The sequence below is a fragment of the Balaenoptera physalus genome (assembly GCF_965194825.1).
Source record: "Balaenoptera physalus genome assembly, chromosome: 16".
NCBI lineage: Eukaryota > Metazoa > Chordata > Mammalia > Artiodactyla > Balaenopteridae > Balaenoptera > Balaenoptera physalus.
Genome location: NC_138898.1, coordinates 89,144,664 through 89,163,522, shown reverse-complemented (window position 1 = coordinate 89,163,522; position 18,859 = coordinate 89,144,664). Strand labels below are relative to the sequence as shown.

Sequence of the window (18,859 nt, the reverse complement as noted above, 5' to 3'; positions counted from 1 at the left end):
GTGGGGACCAGGCGAAGGAGCGGCACAGGGGGCTGCGGCAGCCCCTAGACCTGTTTGGAATCCACACGTTTCTCCTGCCCGCGGAATCCTACTTATCCTTCAAAACTTGGATCAGCTCACCGGGTAACCTGTCCCACCCACCCTTAGAGCACCGCAGGCCTCCCCCGCGAGGGGACAAGGGTTGGTAGGGGTGGACGGGGTGCGGGGAGGGGGTCAGTAGTCCTGGGCACCCAGGCGGGGAGGTGGGCATGGGGGATGGCGGCTAGATCAGCCACAGGTCACCCCAGGGTCGCCGGGGCCACCACGTCCCCCGGGGCGTCTGGGGCCCCGACCTCAGCCTCCGCCCCTCCCCCGCCTCTGCGGGCGCAGCGGGCGGGAGACGGAGGGGGGGGGGGGAGGAGGGGAGAAAGGGGCGGGGCTCCGCGCGGGGGGCGGGCCGGGGCGGAGCGCGGGAGCCCCTCGCTGTGCTCGCCGCTGCCGCTGCTGCTGCACCCCCCGGACGCGGTCGCCGACCCGGGGGCCGGCAGACCCGGGACCCGCGGAGGACGCCGGCCGCGCTCGGCCCGAGGAGGGGTGCAGGGAGCGGGGCGCAGCGGGGTGGGGCGCGGGCGCCCAGGGGTCCCGGCGCGGGGGCGTTGGGCGCGGGCGGGGCTGGGAGCGTGGAGGACCCCAGGACCCGACCGGGCCGAGGTAAGCGGTCACCGCGGGGGAGGCGGGCGGGGGTGGGGGGGGAACGGCTGGGACGCGGGGACCTGTCGGAGCCTTTGTCTGAGGCGCGCGTGGTCCGGCTCCGCGCCAACTCCGGCCGCCGAATCCAGGGATGGGGGCACGTGACCCCGGGGACCCCGAGTTCCCCACCCTCCCACCCCCATCCGGAATGAACGGGCCCCCACCCCCACCCTATCCAGCATCTAGACCGGAGCAGCCCCCCACCAGCCCATCTGCGAGCGCAGGACCCAGACCCGGGAAGGGGGAGAGTGGCCGGCGGCTCCAGGCCCTGCTCGGGGCCAGGCGCCTCCTCCTCCCCGGGCACACCCTAAGCGTCCTTCCATCCGAAGTTCCCTCCTGGGACCTCCTCCGCCCCCCCTCACCCCTTCCCCCTGCCGGTCCCCTCCCAGCTCTTGGGAAAGGTCTGGAAGAGGTGTGGCCTGTGCCCAGCGGTCACCTCCGGGTGGTCCTGGAGTCTGCCCTTCGCCTAGGAGCGCAGGCCTGGGAACCAACTTTGTTGCCGATGGGGCTGGTCTCGCAGAAAGAGCCTGCGGGTGGGGGAACTGCAGCACCAAGGCCAGGGGCCAGGGCCTGGGGCCGGGCACCCGAGGAACCAGTCAGCTCCGGTGGCCAGCGCCTGTGGCCAGTGCATTCATGCACCCTCCCCGGGCTCCAGGAAGCGGGTGGCCCAAGGGTCTTGAAACCCACTTTCCTGTGGGCAGAACCAACAGGGAGGAGTTGGGCCAGTCCAGAAAGCTTGGCTGGGGAAAGAGCAGCAGAGCTCATAAGCTGGCCCAGGCACAGGGGGCCAGGGCCATCCAAGGGCGTCCAGCCAGCCAGGGCTTGGGGCTCATGAGGAGCCTGAGGCTCGCGGAGAGCCAACAGGCAGGCCTTCCAGATAGAGTTCAGGCTCCCTTGTGCCCTCCGGCTGGAGCGCAGCCCCTGAGAGGGACCATGCTGGCCTTGGGGTTCAGACACCCAGCGTCTTCACAATGCCCTGGGGGCACAGTGAGAACGCTTGTCCACTCAGTTGCCTCTGAAATGGGGGGAGCCAAAGGTGGTCGGCCTGGCGGGGCTCCCAATAGAAGCTGGACCCCTGGACCTGGCTCTCTGTGCCTCAGTTTCTCTTTCTGCAAAGTGGGGGCATGAGCCGGGCCTTCAGGACTGCTGGGGTCAGGAGAAGATCCCTGACCTGTCTGTCCTTAAATTTTCATTAAAGGGGGACCCGGCAGGAGGAGGAGCGGATTGGGGGAAGAGCTGGGGCTCTGGGCCGCGGGTGTGGAGTTGGAGGGGGTGTTCTGGAGGGGCGGGTTGAGGCCTGCAGCCCAGGAGAGGTGGGGGCAGCCTCGGGGCACCCCCTGCCCTGCCACCATGGAAGGTCGTATCAGGGGTCATGGGGCCGCCGCAGGGGGAGCCAGAGCACCTCCCGGGAGGCGGACTGGAGGAGCACGTGGGGACAGTGGCTGAGGGGGCCGTGTGGGTGGCAGCTGCCCGCCTCACCGCTGAGCGGGAGGGAGCAGTTGGGCGGCCTCCTGCCTTGATGCGGAACACGTCCGCCTTCCCGGGGGGGCGTGGCCTCTGGGCGGGGCGGAGACCTCAGCGGGGAGGCCCGGCAGGTTTGGGGCGCTGCGTCTCTGTGGGGAACACGGGCGGGGGGGGGGGGGGCGGGGAGTGTCGGGGGTGCACATCCTCCAGGGCTGGAGGGAGGAGTGTCCGTTGTTGTAGACCGCCGCTCCGCCGCTGGCCCCTTCCCCGGCCCCACCCAGGACGCTGGGTGGCTGGGGACCCAGGGTGTCCAAGCCTCCAGTGCAGGATCCTTCCTAAGGCCACAGTCATTCAAACCCAGGCCAAGCTCTGTCCTGTGTCTTGTTCGTCCCCCCAGCTCCAGATGTGGCAGGAGGCCCGGGGCTGGGGGCAACAGGAAGAGCACCAAGACCAGAGGGGTTCATGCCTGGCTTCCCAGGCCCCAGAAGGAGAAGCCTGCAACCCTCTTCTCCGCTGCTCCTGGGTGCCCACCAGCCGGGTCAGCCCCCAGCTGGCAAGACCGGAATTTACCCAGTCCCCAGGGCCCACCTGGAAGCAGGGATGGTTCCAGGCTCTCAGACCCCCACTAAAACTCTATGGGGAGCGAGGAAGGGGGGAAGCCCAGGGAGGCACTCCGTAACTGGTCAGCACACCCATCTGGAGGCGGGGGAGCAGGTAAACTGAGGCAGGAAGGACGTTAGATGGGACAAGCAGAGGTGGGGGAGCTGGGCGCGGCCAGCGCCATCCTCAGAGAGACTCGGAGTAGCGCCGGGCACGTGGGATCCCTTGGGAAGCGGTCTGTCTCCCGGCTTCTTCCGTGGGTTTCCCCCATACGTGCTCGGGGCGGCCCAGGAAGCAGAAGTGCTACGCTCAGTACCCAGTGCTTCCGTGTCCCATCTTTGTCTCAAATTCTCTACAGCGAATTTGTATCCTTTTGGCAATCAGATAAATTAATAAAGGTTGTCAGAAAAACAAACTGATCAATGTTTCAGGGAAAAAACTAGACCCCCCAAACACCCCACTCCTTACTGCCTGTGAGATCGGGGTGGTGGGCCGGGGGGACGTTCACGCTCTAACATCGGCTGTCAAATGAGTGAATGTCGGAACCCCCTCCCAGAGGGAAATGGTTCGTGGGACACTCGAGCACGGTGCTGGCACACAAAGTGTTCAAAATATTTCTCCCGCCGTCTCTTTCTCTCCGCTGTGCCCACTGCCGCCGCCCTCACGCAGGCCTCCAGCCTTGCTCTCCGCTGCAGCCAGGGAGCAGCTTAAGACACAAGTCACGTGACATCACTCGTCCACTTAGGTTTGTGTGCTCCTGCGCGCTGTTTCAAAGTGGGTGGGATGGATAGAGAGGGTGGTGGTCCCCCGGGGGTGCAGGCTTGGCTGAGTGGCAGTGGGGCGGGGATCCCCTCCTGGCCTCCCCAGCCTGCGTCATCTGCTTTCCCCGCAGCAGGGCTGCCATGGGCTCGGTGGGCAGCCAGCAACTCCAGGAGCCCAGCGTGGCGAGCACGCCGCACAGGAGCGTGGTGATGAGCTTCAGCTTTGACAGCGGCCAGCTGGAGGAGGCGGTGGCAGGGGTGGCCCAGGCCCAGGGCAGTAGGGCCAGGGGCATCCCGATTTCCACGGACTCTGGTGAGTGAGGGTGCGGCCAGGGTACGCCTCTGCCCCAAAGCAGGGACGGCTGTGGGAGCCCTCAGGAGCCTTCCCGGGATGGGGAACCTTGGGGGGGTCATTGAACCCGGGAGGCAGCGTCGGTTAGGATGGATTAGATCTGCTGCAGTAACAAACGAGCCCACCGGCCCAGTGCCTTCACTAATGCCGTGTGCCCAGGGAAGGCTCCATCTTAACGTGGGTTTCCACGACCACTGAGGAGGTGGGAGGGCACACGGCGAATCATGCACTGACCTGTATGTAAACTTCTGTCTGTGACTGACGCATATTGGGTTGGCTGCATTCTTGGGTCAGAGCAAGCCGTGCCTCACTTCAGTGGAGATGGGAAAGTGTCCGAAAAGAGGATTGATGTGAGGTTCAAACACCCCAGTTTTGGGGACTTCCCTGGCGGTCCAGTGGTTAGGACTCTGCACTTTCACTGCCGAGGGTCCAGGTTCAATCCCTGGTCAGGGAACTAAAATCCCACAAGCTGCACAGCACAGCCCCCCCCCAAAAAAACCCCAAGAAACAAATACCCGGTTTTCTACCTGGCTGTGTGTCCTAGGGCAAGTGCCTCAACCTCTCGGAGCCTCAGGTTCCCTACATGGAGGAAATAGGCCAGTTGCCTGTGAGATCAGACTTGCAGAGTGGGCAGTGTGCAGGTCTGGAGTCGGGCAGATTTGGGTTCAACCCAAGCTCCTGTCTCTGTCCACTCAGGGACCTTGAGTAAGTCACTGTTCTCTGGGCCTCAGTTTCTTCATCTGGAAAAGGGGAATGATCCTGGGGCCACCCTAATGTGCTTGCAACTGGATCCACAAAACGTGGCTTAAGATGTTTCCCGGCACTCAGGAGGCCCCCTGTAAGTGATAGCTCGTTTGGGGGCCGGCTACAGGTTATACTAGGACCACTTCAGGCTCTGACACGGAGACTTATTCTCAGCTTCCGTCCCCTCTTTGCAGATGGGGAGTGGAGATTCTGCTGGCTGAGACCCATGCTGGGTTGGGATAATCTCCCTGCACCCGTGTGTATGGACAGAGTCAGCTCGGGGCCCATCCCCAGGCTTCTCCTGGCCAGGTAGTGGATGCCACGTCGCTGTGGCCATAGAAGTGGATGGTGGCCATGGTGACCAGGGCAGTGGTGATTTTAGCTGTAATGGCTATGGTGACGGTGGCTGCATCAGTCAAGGTTCTACCAGAGCCAGTAGGAGATAGACAGAGCTAGAAAGAGAGTTAAAGGTGCAATACAGATATAGATGTGTAGATATCCATATGCATTTATTACAGGACATTGGCTGACTAAAGAGGAGGCTGGCTAAGCCAGTCTGAAGTCCATCAGGCAGGTGGTCAGGACGGAAGATCACAAGCAGGCTGGAATCCCAGGGGCATGAGCCGTTTGGGGTCCCTGAGTTCTGGGAAGGCCTCAAGGTCTTACCTGATTAGGTCAGGCCCACCCAGGGTAAATTCCCTTTTGATCAAACTTAAAGTAACTAAGGAGGGGCTTTGTGTGATTTTTCTGTGAAAGAAAAATCTTTTCACAGCAGCACCTTGGTCAGTGTTTGATTGAACAACTGAGGACTGTGGTTCAGCCTCCAAGTTGACCTACAAACTGACCATTAAAGTCCACCCCTTACCAGCTTGCCTCCTATACACAGCTCCCTAAACCATACTTAGTCTCCAGATAGAGACACTAACAGTCAACCCCCCACCTACCAGGACATAACTGACCCCCATACGAACAAAAACACACTAACCCTTTCCCCAAAGGATGCGAAGTCCTTGTATGTTGATGTTCACACTTCTCCTTTGATGCCCCGAACTTCAATACTGAGATACAGTGTTAACTGTTACGAACACATCCTACGTTAGATGATACAGGGGTGAGAAAGTGAATAAAATAAAAGCATTTGATTAATACATACACACACATATTCATATCAAAAAGAGGAAGCAGTACTCATAACAATATTGGTCCTCGTGTCTGTGACTAGTCACATGATTGTAGCTGGTATTTATAACTACCTTCTCCCACCACCCATCCCATAGTCCATTTGCCCACCACAAGCATCTTAACTGGTCATGGTTCTTTGCCCGGTGGGTGACCCAAGCTTCGTTCTTTTTTTTTTTTTTTTTCTTGGCCGCGCCATGTGGCTTATGGGATTTTAGTTCCCCGACCAGGGATCAAACCTGGGGCCCCAGCAGTGAGAGTGCCAACTCCTAACCACTGGACCGCCAGGGAATTCCCCCAACCTTCATTCTTGAAGGCTCTGGATCACTAGCAGTCCTGCTGGGCTTGGGTTGGTATCGTTTTCCATTGACTGTATCACAGGGATTGGATGTCCTGAGAGAGGCCATAAGGAATCTCCCGTCTTGCAGACCTACTCTCTTATTCCCACACATGGGAGCAACCTGATTTCCCCGTGATGGTCAGGATCAGTCCCCGCGGCCAGCGCAGCAACCCTGTTCTCTGCAGGATCAATCGCTGTGTCTCGGGGTGGAGCCATTCCTCCCTTTGGAGTGAAGCCCTCTGGACCAGCGGAGCCTCAAGTCATGGGGGTGGGAAGCAAACATTTTGCTGGTAGATCTCTAAGGGTCATAGTGAGTGGTCCCACTCCCACTTCCGCCCGTGGTTCCTGGATATGTGAACGCGAACTATAGGAGAATCAGCCCTGTCTATTGGATGCTGGTTTAGAGCATAGGTAGCCTCCCAGAGGACACTGCCTCAGCCCCACCAGGTCTGGCCACCCAGCTGGTCCTGGAGCTGAGTCTGCAAAAGGCCATTTCACTGTTCTCTCCAGCCAGCTGCTTCAGTGGCCATGGTGGTGAGAGTCACGGTGGCAGCAGCCTCTTGGTAATGGACAGTGGCTGTGGTGATGGCTGCAGTGGCCGTGGTCTTGGTGGCTGTATGTCTAGCAGCCACGACTGTGGTGACTGGGGCAGCCGGGGCCATGAAGGTGGAGAGCGGCCACAGTGACAGCGACCATGGTTACAGTGGCTGTAAGGTGATGATACCAGCTGTGATGCAGCGGCTTTGGCCACCATGGCTATGGGGGTGGATGGTGGCCAGGGTGACGGCAGCCGTGATGCTGGTGGATACAGTGGCAGTGGCCACAGTGATGGTGGACCGTGGGTATGGTGATGGTGGTCATGATGGTGGGTACGATGGTGACAGTGGCCATGGTGTTTGGTGACTTTTGATAATGGCCATGATGGTGGCGTGGGCAGCTGTGGCCATAGTGATGGAGAGTAGCCACGGTCATGATGGCTTTGGTGGCTTGGATATGGTGAGAGTGGCCATGGTGATGGTGGCTAAGGTGGCAGTGCTTCCAGTGGCAGTGACAGATGAATGGTGGGATGCCGTGTCTGTGGTTCGGGTGGCAGCCGGCGTGGCTGTGGCTACGGTGGTCATGATGGAGGGTGCCGTGGTGGGCTGTGGCCACGGTGGTGGACTGCAGCCCTGATGTGGCGGTCGTGGCCGTGAATGGGCTTGTCCACGTCTCACCTGGTGTCTGGGTTTACTGGCAGAGGAGCCGGTGCCTGATGACCGCTACCACGCCATCTACTTTGCAATGCTCCTGGCTGGTGTGGGCTTCCTGCTGCCGTACAACAGCTTCATCACCGACGTAGACTACCTGCACCACAAGTACCCAGGTGGGTCCCCCACCGCCGCGTCCTGCCATCGCGTGCCGCCCTGCACACTTGGCTCAGGCCTGCCACCCTCCTGCACCACAAGTACCCAGGTGGGTCCCCCGCCGCCGCGTCCTGCCATCGCGTGCCGCCCTGCACACTTGGCTCAGGCCTGCCACCCTCCTGCACCACAAGTACCCAGGTGGGTCCCCCGCAGCTGCGTCCTGCCATCGCGTGCCGCCCTGCACACTTGGCTCTGGCCTGCCACCCTCCAGAAACCCCTGGGGCAGGACCCCACTCGGGGAGCCCATTTTATGCAAACCCTAGCTCGGCTGTGAATTGCTGTGTGACCCCGAGGGCAGCCACTCACCCTCTCTGGGCTGTCAGCCCCTTTGGGGCGAGGGAGGAAGCAATGCCCGGGGTGGGGCAGGTGCAGAGGGTGGGGCTCCCCTGAACCCCTGTTACCCTCCCCCCCGCAGGGACCTCGATCGTGTTTGACATGAGCCTCACCTACATCCTGGTGGCGCTGGTGGCTGTGCTCCTGAACAACGCGCTGGTGGAGAGACTGAGCCTGCACACGAGGATCACCGCGGGTACGCTGCCCGCTGCCCGCCCGGCTCCCAGCCCTCACACCTGTCCGTCACATGCCCCTCCATTCCCTGCGTGCGCCGCACTCTCCTTGTCTGTAAGATGGGCGCACCTCCTAGGAACGTCATGGGGTTCAACTATGAAAACAGTGTCAGGCCCATGCGCGTGTAACACATGCTGGCATGATGCCTGCGCCTGGCGAGGCTGCTGTGCGCCCCACATGTGTCCCGGGGCCCTTGCTCTTCCCTGCTCTTCCTCTCCCCTTTGTCTCCATGGTAACATTCAGCTTCAAAACCCAGCTCAAGAGGCACCTCCTCCAGGAAGCCTTCTGGGTGCCCCTCCTAGAACTCTAAGATGTCCCCGCCCTCCCAGTATTAAGGGGAAAGGCAGAGAGAGGGCACCTCAGACCTGGCTCTATGTTGGAGAGATGAGGGGGCTCCCCCAGCTCACCACCGATTGCCGCCTCTCTGACCTCTCTCCACACAGGCTACCTCTTAGCCTTGGGCCCCCTCCTCTTCATCAGCATCTGCGACGTGTGGCTGCAGCTCTTCTCTCGTGACCAGGCTTATGCCATCAACCTGGCTGCGGTGGGCACCGTGGCCTTCGGCTGCACAGGTAGGGCCAGGGCCCGGGGTGGGCTGAGCCCCTGGGTGCCCACTGCGGGCCGTCCCACCGGCCCTGTTCGTGTGCTGGGGGCATGTTAATGCCAGGTGAGCCAGGCTCAGTGCCGGTACGTGTCCACGTGCACATGGCGTGTCTACTTTCACACGTGCACACACACTGCACACCCAGAGGGCTGCGTGCGCTGGTCACACACAGTGTCAGAGCACACACTCCACACACATGCCCATATGCCCACATGCCATGTGGCCATCGAGGCAGTTCCCTGGTTTTCTCAGGTATAAACTGGGCTTCACAACCTCTTCTGCCCATGTCACCGTGTCACTGTGTTTCTCCTGGGCGGTAGCTTTCAAAAAATTTTTTTTTAACTTTTTATTTTGAAACTATTTCAAACCTATGGAAAGTTAAGAATAATATAATGCGTTCCCACATACCTTTCACCTAGATTCACCAATTGTTAACATTTTGCCACATACGCTTTCTTTCCTTCGCTGGCTTTCTCTGTTCCCCCTCCCTGCCCCCACCTTGGTTTTTTTTTTTTTTTAATAAGAATCTTTTTAAAAAATATGTAGTTATTTATTTGGCTGCGCTGGGTCTTAGTTGCGGCATGCAGGATCTTTGTTGCCGAGTGCGGGAACTTTAGTTGTGGCATGCGGGATCTAGTTCCCTGAACAGGGATCAAAGCCGGGCCCCCTGCACTGGGAGTGCGGAGTCTTAACCACTGGACCACCAGGGAAGTCCCCCTCCTCCACCTTCTAAAGTATATGTATATATATAAAATTTCCCTTAAATATATATAAATAGAAAATGTATGTTTTGTCCTTAAACCGTTTGAGAATTACTTGCAGATATCATCATGCTTCTTTGCCTAAATGGTAACAGTTCAGGGTGTTTAACAGCTAAACCTAAGGCATCTCTTCTAGAACCACATTTACAATTGCCAAAATCGGGACATTTAACATTGATACAATACTATTATCAGATCTACAATCCATAATCATTTCACTGTTTGTCGCGGTAATGTCCTGTACAGCGCTTGGTTTTTCTGACCCAGGACCCAGCCCAGGATCACACGTTGCATCACTAGTCACGTCTTTAGTCTCCTTTAATCCGAATGGTCCTCAGCCTTTCTCTGTCTTTTGTGGCAATGATGTTTGCAAAGGTCCAGGCCAATTGTTCTGTTGATCGTGGCTTCCAGAAAGAGATACATTTCACATTATGACCCAGCACACATGTGTGCGTGTGTATGTGTGTGTGTGTGTTTATAAATGAAATAATATTCTCAATCCAGGCTTTGTACTCAGGTCTGCTCTGTTCTATTTCGTTAAAAAAAAAAAAAATGCTGGTAACCACCAGGAGATCCTAGTTTGTCAGCCCTGCTCCAGGGTTTACTTCTAGGCGTGGAGTCACTAGACCGTAGGGCTTGAGCCAGTACGTTTTCATTTTCCCCAGATACTGCTGCACTTCTGTCTTGTTGGTCAGGATGAGACATTATGCTGTGGTAACAAACGAGCCCAGAGATCCCAGTGGCTTCTCAGAACCAGCCTTATTTCTGGCTCTTGCTGCACGTCCAGCGTGTCAGTGGGGTTATTTCCACACTCACTCGGACTGACGGTGGCTCCCCGTCTGTAACACGTGGCCTCTTCTGTGGCCGCCCCTGGGGAAAGACAGACCGGAAGACCATGTGGGCTTTTCCTCCCTGGTCCAGGAGTGACGCGTGTCATTTCTGCTTGGGTGTCAATGACCAGAGGAGGTCGGGGAGCCTGGCCAGCCCCGGGGCGGGGACGTGGAAGGCAGGACTGTGCTATGCAGGGGGCCGTGCTGTTTCCACCACACCCCGCGAGGGGACTGGACAAGGTCCCTCTGCCCCCAGTGGTGTTAATGTCTTTTCCCAGCAACCCTTGCCAACAGTGTTCTCAAACTTCTGAATTCTGCTCCAAGCAAACAGGTGATAAGTGGTGTCTCACGGTCACTTCTCTCTCTCTCTCTCAAGTGCAGCAATCCAGCTTCTACGGGTACACGGGGATGCTGCCCAAGAGGTACACGCAGGGGGTGATGACGGGGGAGAGTGAGTATCTGCAGACCCCCGGAGCGGGGCGCCGGGCTGCCTGGGCTCTCGGACCCTCTTCCTGGGACCGAGGCAGGGCTCAGGAGCCCTGGGTATGTGGGGCTGGGGATCGCCTGGCTGGTGGGGGGCTGGACTCCCAGACAGGAGGGATGGGGCTGTGATAGGCGTGGTCTCTTCGGGTGCAGAGCCCTTTGTGATGTGAGGAGGACGTGCCACACTCTGAGCATGGGTCTCGAGCGTCTCGCAGCGTGTGTGCAAGGCGTGCGTTTCGTGTGTGCACGTGTGTGCAGGGGCAGCTCATCTACACCCGTGATCACTCCAAGTGCCGGCCCTCGGCATCAAGCTCTCCTCAGAGCCCCACCCCACTTGGCAACTCAGACTCCCTTTCCCAAGCCCAACACGTCATCCCACCGGCCCCTGCTCAGTGAAGGGCACCCCCTTGCTCAAACCTGAGACCTACCCGACACCCAGTGCTCCAAGACCCTGCAGGTCGTGTGGACCTGCCCTCCGGGGTGATCCCTGCGCCCCAGCCCCGGTCCGAGCAGCCGACTCCCCCTCTTGTCTTGCTGCCCTCCAGCACAGGGGCCGCCCCACCCTCAGCCCAGCCGCAAGCACTTCGGAGCACCTCGTCCGGATGTCCTCAGTCTTCCTTCCGGGCCTGGATGCGCCAGGCTCAGCCGTGCCGTGGGGCAGGACTCATGTGGACTCGGGGCCCCATTTCTCCCCTTTGGGGTACTCTGTACCCTCTACGCACGGTGAGGCCCACCAGGTGCCCCCAGGGCTCCAAGCCTCGCGTCTGTGGAGTTTGGTTCCAGGAAGGTACCCCGCTTGCCGTGACCCCCACCACCTTCCCCTGTGACCTTAGGACCCCACCCACCTGGTTCCAAGCCCACCACTTCCTTTCAGCTCCGCAAACACAAACACGTAGAGCTCACGCCCGCCCCCTGCCAGTGGATGCTCGCCCCCTCGCCTCTGCCTGTCCCCCCAAATCCTGCACAATTGTTGTTTTTCTGCGACCTGTTTGGGGCCTCTCCCCAACGAGCCCCAGAAGGAAGGGCCCGCGTGCGTCGTCCCCACTGTGTCCTCAGGGCGGACGGTGCCGGGCACACAGCAGGCACGCGATCAGTGCACCTGGGTGTGTGTGTGTGTGTGTGTGTGTGTGTGTGTGTGTGTGTGAGCCGGCGCAGGGGCCAGAGAGGGGCGGTCTGCGTGGGCGCATCCTGTGGGCAGCCACGCCGTGTCCGTGTCGCAGGGCTGCTGGGTGGCCGGCCGGGGCGGGGCGGGGCGGGGTCGAGTGGGCGGGGTCGCCCGCGTCACGGCCCCTCCTCCGCAGGCACGGCGGGCGTGATGGTCTCCCTGAGCCGCATCCTCACGAAGCTGCTGCTGCCCGACGAGCGGGCCGGCACGCTCATCTTCTTCCTGGTCTCCGCGGGCCTGGAGCTGCTCTGCTTCCTGCTGCACCTGCTGGTGCGGGGCAGCCGCTTCGTGCTCTACCACACGGCGCGGCCCCGCCCCGGCCGCAGGGCCGGCTACCGCGTGCACCACGACGTGGCCGCCGAGGACGTGCACTTTGTAAGTCGCGAGGTCGGCGGAGGGAGCCGGGAGGCCCGGCACGGCCGCCGCCCCGTCCCAGCCGAGCTCCTCCAGCCGCGCCCCGCTGTCGCTGTCGTCTCAGGCTCCAGCTCCTCCTGTGGCCCAAGGCTCCTACCCACGGGCCCTCCTTCGTTCTGTGGACCAAGGTTTCATCCCTTGGTGGCACCACACACCTGAGGCCCCCTGGCTGTGACAGCCCACACCTGAGGCCTTAACCTCCCCACCCACCCGGTGTGATGGCCCACACCTGTGGCCTCCCCGCAGGCCCGCCCGGAGCCATCCTGGGGAGCTGGGGCGCCCTCTGGTGGCGGCAGGACCACATAGCGCAGGTGTGGAGACTGAGACGCCGGGGAGCCGGGCCACGAGGAGGGCAGGGCAGGGGGAGCCAGAATGTTCTCGAAGACGTTCCAGCGAGTCACCCTCGCTGGGCCCTCGGCTGGGGACACTGCGCGGAGCCAGAGACCGGGCAAAGGGAAGCCGGCTGTGACAAGGCCCACGTCAGAAACCGGGGCCCCCTTAATGGTCCCGGAGGGTCCGCGAGTGGCTCTGGGCTGAGACCTGAGCCGTGCGGAGGGGCGTCAGGACCCACACGAAAGGCGTGGGGTGGGGCAGAGGGGAGCGCACGCGCAGAGGCTCCGCGGCGTGGGAGGAGCTTGGCGTGTTCGCGGGACAGCGAGGAAGCGGCCGGCAGGAGCCTGCGGGGGCCCTCACCCAAACGCGTCCCACCCGGTCCCCCTTCCAGGAGCACCAGGGCCCAGGCCTGGCCGACGGCGGGTCCCCGAAGGACAGCCCAGCCCACGAGGTGACCGGCGGCGGCGGAGCCTACACGCGCTTTGATGTGCCTCGGCCGAGAATCAGGCGCAGCTGGCCCTCCTTCCGAGGTGGGGCGGACTGGGCCCCGGCGTCCCGTGTCTCGGCTGCGCGCGGAGGGCAGGGGGTGTTCCGGCGGGCTGGGGCCCCTTAGGGGTGCCGCCCCCTGACCCCGCCGGCCGCCCACAGCCCTGCTGCTGCACCGCTACGTGGTGGCCCGCGTCATCTGGGCGGACATGCTCTCCATCGCCGTGACCTACTTCATCACGCTGTGCCTGTTTCCGGGTCTCGAGTCCGAGATCCGCCACTGCATCCTGGGCGAGTGGCTGCCCATTCTCATCATGGCCGTGTTCAACCTCTCTGACTTCGTGGGCAAGGTGGGCGCCCCCGCCAACCCTCCCGGCCCTGGGGGAGGACGCCGTGGGTGGGGGCAGCCGACGCCAGGGTCACTGCGGGAGCCGCGGGGAGGGTCCCCGGGGAGGCGCAGGCCCCAAGCTGAGGATGCACGTGGCTCCTGGTGGGGAGGGCGGGAGCTGAGCCATGGTCCAGACCGCAGCTGAGAGGAGTGGGAGGCGGCGCTTGCCCCACACTCACTAGTTGAGCACAGGTGTGGGCACACGAAGGAGGGCACCCAGAAATGGCCGGCCTGTCGTTGGTCTTCTGTAGAAGAACGCAAGGCTCAGAGAGGGAAAGCCATCTGCTTGTGGTCACACAGCTGGGAGGTCTGAGAAACTCGAGTCTGTGCTTCCCGAGGGAGCAAAGCTTAGTTAATGGGTTCAGCTGCTGCCACTTCGTACGTGTTGATGCAGGTGGGCCTGACTCTCTGGGCCTCTGTATCCTCGTTTCTCAAATAACGTCAAGAGCCCCACCCAGCGAGGGTGCCGTGCAGGCTGAACAGGGGCACGTGTGCCGTATTTCGCTGAGTGCCGGGCAAACAGCAAGGACTATGTGTTGCCATATGAGGGGTTTGGTGGGGTTTCGTGGACAAAGGTGGGAAAGGACGGGGACACAGCCTGAGCCGGGAGTGTCCAGGGATAGGGGTGTGTCTGGAGGCTGCCGGGAAGACGCGAGGGGAGTGGGCTTGGGGAGAGGGCTCGGGGAGTGGCAGGGGCCCACACGTCTGTCTCCCCACAGATCCTGGCGGCGCTGCCCGTGGAATGGCGGGGCACCCACCTGCTGGCCTGCTCCTGCCTCCGTGTGGTCTTCATCCCCCTCTTCATCCTGTGCGTCTACCCCAGCAGCACGCCCGCCCTCCGCCACCCGGCCTGGCCCTGCATCCTCTCCCTACTCATGGGCATCAGCAACGGCTACTTCGGCAGCGTGCCCATGATCCTGGCGGCGGGCAAAGTGAGCCCCAAGCAGCGGGAGCTAGCAGGTAAGGCCCTGCTCGGCCCGCGCCCGACTTGTCTGCAGGACTGTCCACTGCCAGGCAGGGAAACCCAGGCCCGTAGAAGTCAAGACCACACAGCGAGAAGCTACCTTTGGGTCCCAGGGTCAAGTCAGCCTCGGAGCTCGTAGCTTGGGGACATTCGCCAACCACTTACCCCCTCATTCATCTCACAGCTACTTGGTGAGCCCCTATTGTGCGCCTGGTACTGTTCTACGTTCTGGGGACACAGTGGTGACAAAACAGTGATCCCTATGTTTGTGGGGTTGACAGTCCAGAGGTGACAAAGAGACAACAAAAAGATGTAATGTGTTGGATGGTGATGAGCGTGGTTGAGGAATGTAAAACAGAGTAATGGGACAAGGGAGTCACGGTAGGGGGTTCACAATGGAAGCAGAGCAGTCTGGGAAGGCTTCACTGAGGAGGTGACTTGAGCAGAGACCTGGCGGAAGTAGTGAGGGGCCACGTGACAATGCAAGGGAAGAGTGTTCGGAGTGGCGGGGATAGCATATGCAAAGGCCCTGGGGCAGGGGGCAGCAGTGGAGTAGTAAACAGGTGGGAGGGACCTGGAAGAAAGTGCTGGATTCTGGATCCGTTTTGACTGCAGGGCCCACGGGGCCAGCTGATGGACTGGGAGACGGAGTGTGAGAAAAGGACGGGGGGTGGGGAGACGGGGGAGGTCAAGAAGGACTCCCAAGGGGGGCCTGCTGCTCACGGCAAGAAGGTTGGATTGCCGTCAAGTGAGATGGGGAGGGGGCCGTGTGGGAAGGGGCACTGGAGGAGGGTTCTGGACACAGTAGGTTCAGGAAGCCCAGTAGACATCCTAAGTGGTCCATGACGAGGAAGCAGTTGGAGGTAGGAGGCTGGAGAGAAAGAGAAGCAGGCGAGGCCTGGAGCGCCCGGCACTTTCAGGGTGGAACAGTCCTGGGGCGGCCACCTCCCAGGCAGGAGCTGGCCGTGGTCACTGCTTCACACCTGAGAAGCTAGGGCTTCGGCTCCAGCCCTCGCTGTGGCCCCCCTCCCCCCAGGGCCCCACCCGCCAGCTGAGGTCCGGTCCTGTCCGCAGGGAACACCATGACCGTGTCCTACATGACGGGGCTGACGCTGGGCTCGGCCGTGGCCTACTGCACCTACAGCCTCACGCGGGACGCCCACGGCAGCTGCCCCGACCGCTCCGCCGCCAACGCCTCCTTCCCCGCTGGCCTCTGAGCCAGGCCTGGGCCCCCAGCCCTGCCCAGGGAGGGCTGCCGGGGCCCTTCCCCACCCCTGCCTGCAGTGCCTGCGGGGCCCCGGCCTCCTCCCCGTGCCAATACCGCCACCCTCTCTGGGCCCACCTGCCCTCACTCCGGCCCCAAGGTTCTGCCAAGTTCTTGGAGGCCTGGACGTGTGGCTGCCACAGGGTCCCGCCAGCACTGTGCTCCGCGTTCCGTCTCACGCCGCCCTTTGCCACCTGCGTGTGTCCGGTGGCCCCAGCGCCAGCCAGGATAGTGACAGACCACCAGCTGGTGTCCCCTTCTGGTGACCCTCACCTGGCTCTGCTTTGAGGGCCCCATGGCCCCAACCACACCGTCCTCAGCACCTCCTTCACTGGGGCCCCCTCGCCCCCAGGCCTCCCCTGTCCCCGTTCTTAAACGCTGGGTCTCCCCAGCAAAACGCGTTTGCCGTGAAGGAGCTGTAGCTCTACGTCTGAATGGTTTCAGACCACGGTCTGCGCTGGCCTTTCTGCAGCCCCAGCTTTGGTGCTGGCCTGGGTGCACCCACCCCACGCCAGCACCCCCCGTGCACCCTGGTACCCACCTGATGCCACAGGCCTGGGGGTCTGTGCCTGCCTGGGGACCCCCGATGACTTCTCCGGATCCTCCCCCTGTGATACAGGAGGGGGACAGTTTGGGGGCCGCAGAGCAGGGCCCACACCCTGGCTAAAGTCAACCTGTGACCTAGGCCTCGAGTCCTGTCCGGGGAGGCCCAAGGAGGGACAGACATGCCGGAGTCCCTGGCAAGTAGGAAGGGGTGGGGTCCCCCCAGAGGTCCAGGCTAGCTCGGTGCCCCGAGCTGGGGGCGTTCCCAGAGCATCCTGCCAAAGACGGGCTTCTCCACGGGGAGGACAGGTACCCACGGCACCGCTGTGACCACCCTGCCCCTCTGCGTCCGGTGTCCACCCGTCTGTCCACTAACTGTACCGCACTGGCCATTAAAGATGAAGGCAGAGCGACTGCCCCACCGCCGCCTCCAAGTTGCGTCTGTGCCGCCATGTCAGCCCCTGGGGTGGGAGGAGGGGTCCTGGCGGGACACGGCCCACGACTGGGAACCCAGTCTTCCCTCCAGGCACCTGGTAGGCCCAAGACAGATTTGTGTGGAGGGGCGGACGGTCGGGGTGGGGAGAGGAAGCATTTGGGGTTTGAAGGGCACCTTGGTGCCCCTTTGGCCCTCAGAACAGTCAGAGACAGTGGCTGCATCGCGCCCACTTGAAGGGGGAGAAAAGGAGGGGAGACAGCTTGCCCCCTGCCCTGAGGGATCAGAGCCAGGACCGGAGGCTGAGCGTTCTGGGGTCCTGGCCCGGCTCTGTTGCTTATGTGTGTGGTTTGGACAAATTCCTCCACTATCCTGTGTTTCAGTTTCCCCAGGACAGGGGTTGCTCCACTCTTCGACGTGGGTTCCTTGGAGGAGGGTTGGGGAGGAGGGGGCCGGCTGCCTGAGGGTGGCCTGTGCTCCAGGCAGGCCCGCGACCTTGGGGACCCACCCACCTCCTGATAGGCACTGCCCCCGGCAGCCACGTGGGTCAAGACCACGCGGGGCGCCGCCACAGGGGCCGCTTGGTGGCGCCAACGCGCCGCTCCTTCTGAGACTCCGGGTATGGGGGCGGGCGGGGCACGCACTACCTCGTGACTCAGTTTCTCTGAAACGGGAGGACCGTCTGAACCCTTCCCCAGGCACACTCTGAGCTGACTGCCTTCGTCATGGCCTCACCGTTCCCTCCGCACACCGCCCTCAAATAGCAAAGCCGGTTGGCCGTGTCCCATCCACGTCCAGTGCGCTGGGTCGCTGGGCAGGTGCCCGTGGGGTCCGGCCCAAGCTGCCCTGGGTAGGGGGCGGGTGGCAACGCCAGGACCTGGGCCCAGCCTCCTCAGTCCCAGCAGGGCTGCTGCCCCTCCACTGCACACTGGCTCAGGGCCACTCAGACCGGCAGCACCGCTGTCATTTCTTCCAGCGTGGGTGAGGCTGGGAGGGCTCCGCTCCGTGTGTTCTTGTTCTGTTACTGCCTTGCTCTTCTTAGCAGCAATCCCAGTTGTAGCCTCCTCCACTCTCCTCCTTTTTTTTTGAAGTGTGATTGATGTACAGTATCATATGAGTTACAGGTGTATAGTATAGTGATTCACAGTTTTTAAGGATTGAACTTCATTTATAGTTATTATAAAATATTGGCTATATTCCCCATGTTGTACAATATATTCTTGTAGCTAATTTTACACCTAATAGCTTGTACCTCTTACTCCCCTACCCCTATCTTTCCCTTCCTCCTTTTCCTCTCCCCACTGGTCACCACTAGTTTGTTCTATCTGTGAATCTGTTTTTTTTACGTTATATTCACTAGTTTGTTGTATTTTTTAGATTCCACATATAGGTGATATCACAGTATTTGTCTTTCTCTGTCTGACTTATTTTACTTAGCATAATGCCCTCCAAGTCCATCCATGTTGTTGCATATGGCAACATTTCGTTCTTTTTTATGGCTGAGTAGTATCCATTGTATATATGTTCCACACCTTCTTTATCCATTCATCTGTTGTTGGACACTTAGGTTGCTTCCACATCTTGGCAGTTGTAAATAATGCTGCAGTGAACAGTGGGTTGCATGTATCTTTTTGAATTAGTGTTTTGGGGTTTTTTTTGTATATATACCCAGGAGTGGAATTGCCGGGTCATATGGTAGTTCAATTTTTAGTTTTTTGAGAAACCTCCATACTGTTTTCCACAGTGGCTGCACCAGTTTACATTGCAACAGTGTACAAGGGTTCCCTTTTCTCTACATCCTCGCCAGTATTTATTATTTATGTTTTTTTTGATGATAGCCATTCTGACAGGTATGAGGTGATATCTCATTGTGATTTTGATGTGCATTTCCCTGATGATTGGTGATGTTGAGCGTCTTTTCATGTGCCTGTTGGCTATATGTATGTCCTCTTTGGAAAAATGTCTATTCAGGTCTTCTGCCCGTTTTTTAATCAGGGTTTTTTTTTTTTATGTTGAGTTGTATGAACTATATATTGATATTCTGGATACTAA

At 60.5% G+C, this 18,859-nt stretch overlaps 1 protein-coding gene across 2 annotated transcripts; it reads left to right on the top strand.

Annotated features, from left to right (window-relative positions):
- The first annotated feature begins 450 nt into the window (after positions 1–450).
- Positions 451–16,795, top strand: SLC29A4 (solute carrier family 29 member 4). Of its 2 annotated transcripts, none has more exons than XM_082431585.1 (12): positions 451–690; positions 3,463–3,538; positions 3,686–3,867; positions 7,407–7,532; positions 7,988–8,101; positions 8,583–8,711; positions 10,711–10,785; positions 12,119–12,357; positions 13,121–13,259; positions 13,378–13,565; positions 14,323–14,563; positions 15,642–16,795. In XM_082431585.1, the coding sequence occupies exons 3-12, from the start codon at positions 3,696–3,698 to the stop codon at positions 15,782–15,784; spliced, it is 1,566 nt and encodes a 521-aa protein (XP_082287711.1). In that variant the 5' UTR covers positions 451–690; positions 3,463–3,538; positions 3,686–3,695; the 3' UTR covers positions 15,785–16,795. The 2 variants fall into 2 exon arrangements, with proteins under 2 accessions (XP_082287711.1, XP_082287710.1); XM_082431584.1 differs by having other exon boundaries at positions 452–690; positions 3,689–3,867.
- Positions 16,796–18,859: the final 2,064 nt, after the last annotated feature.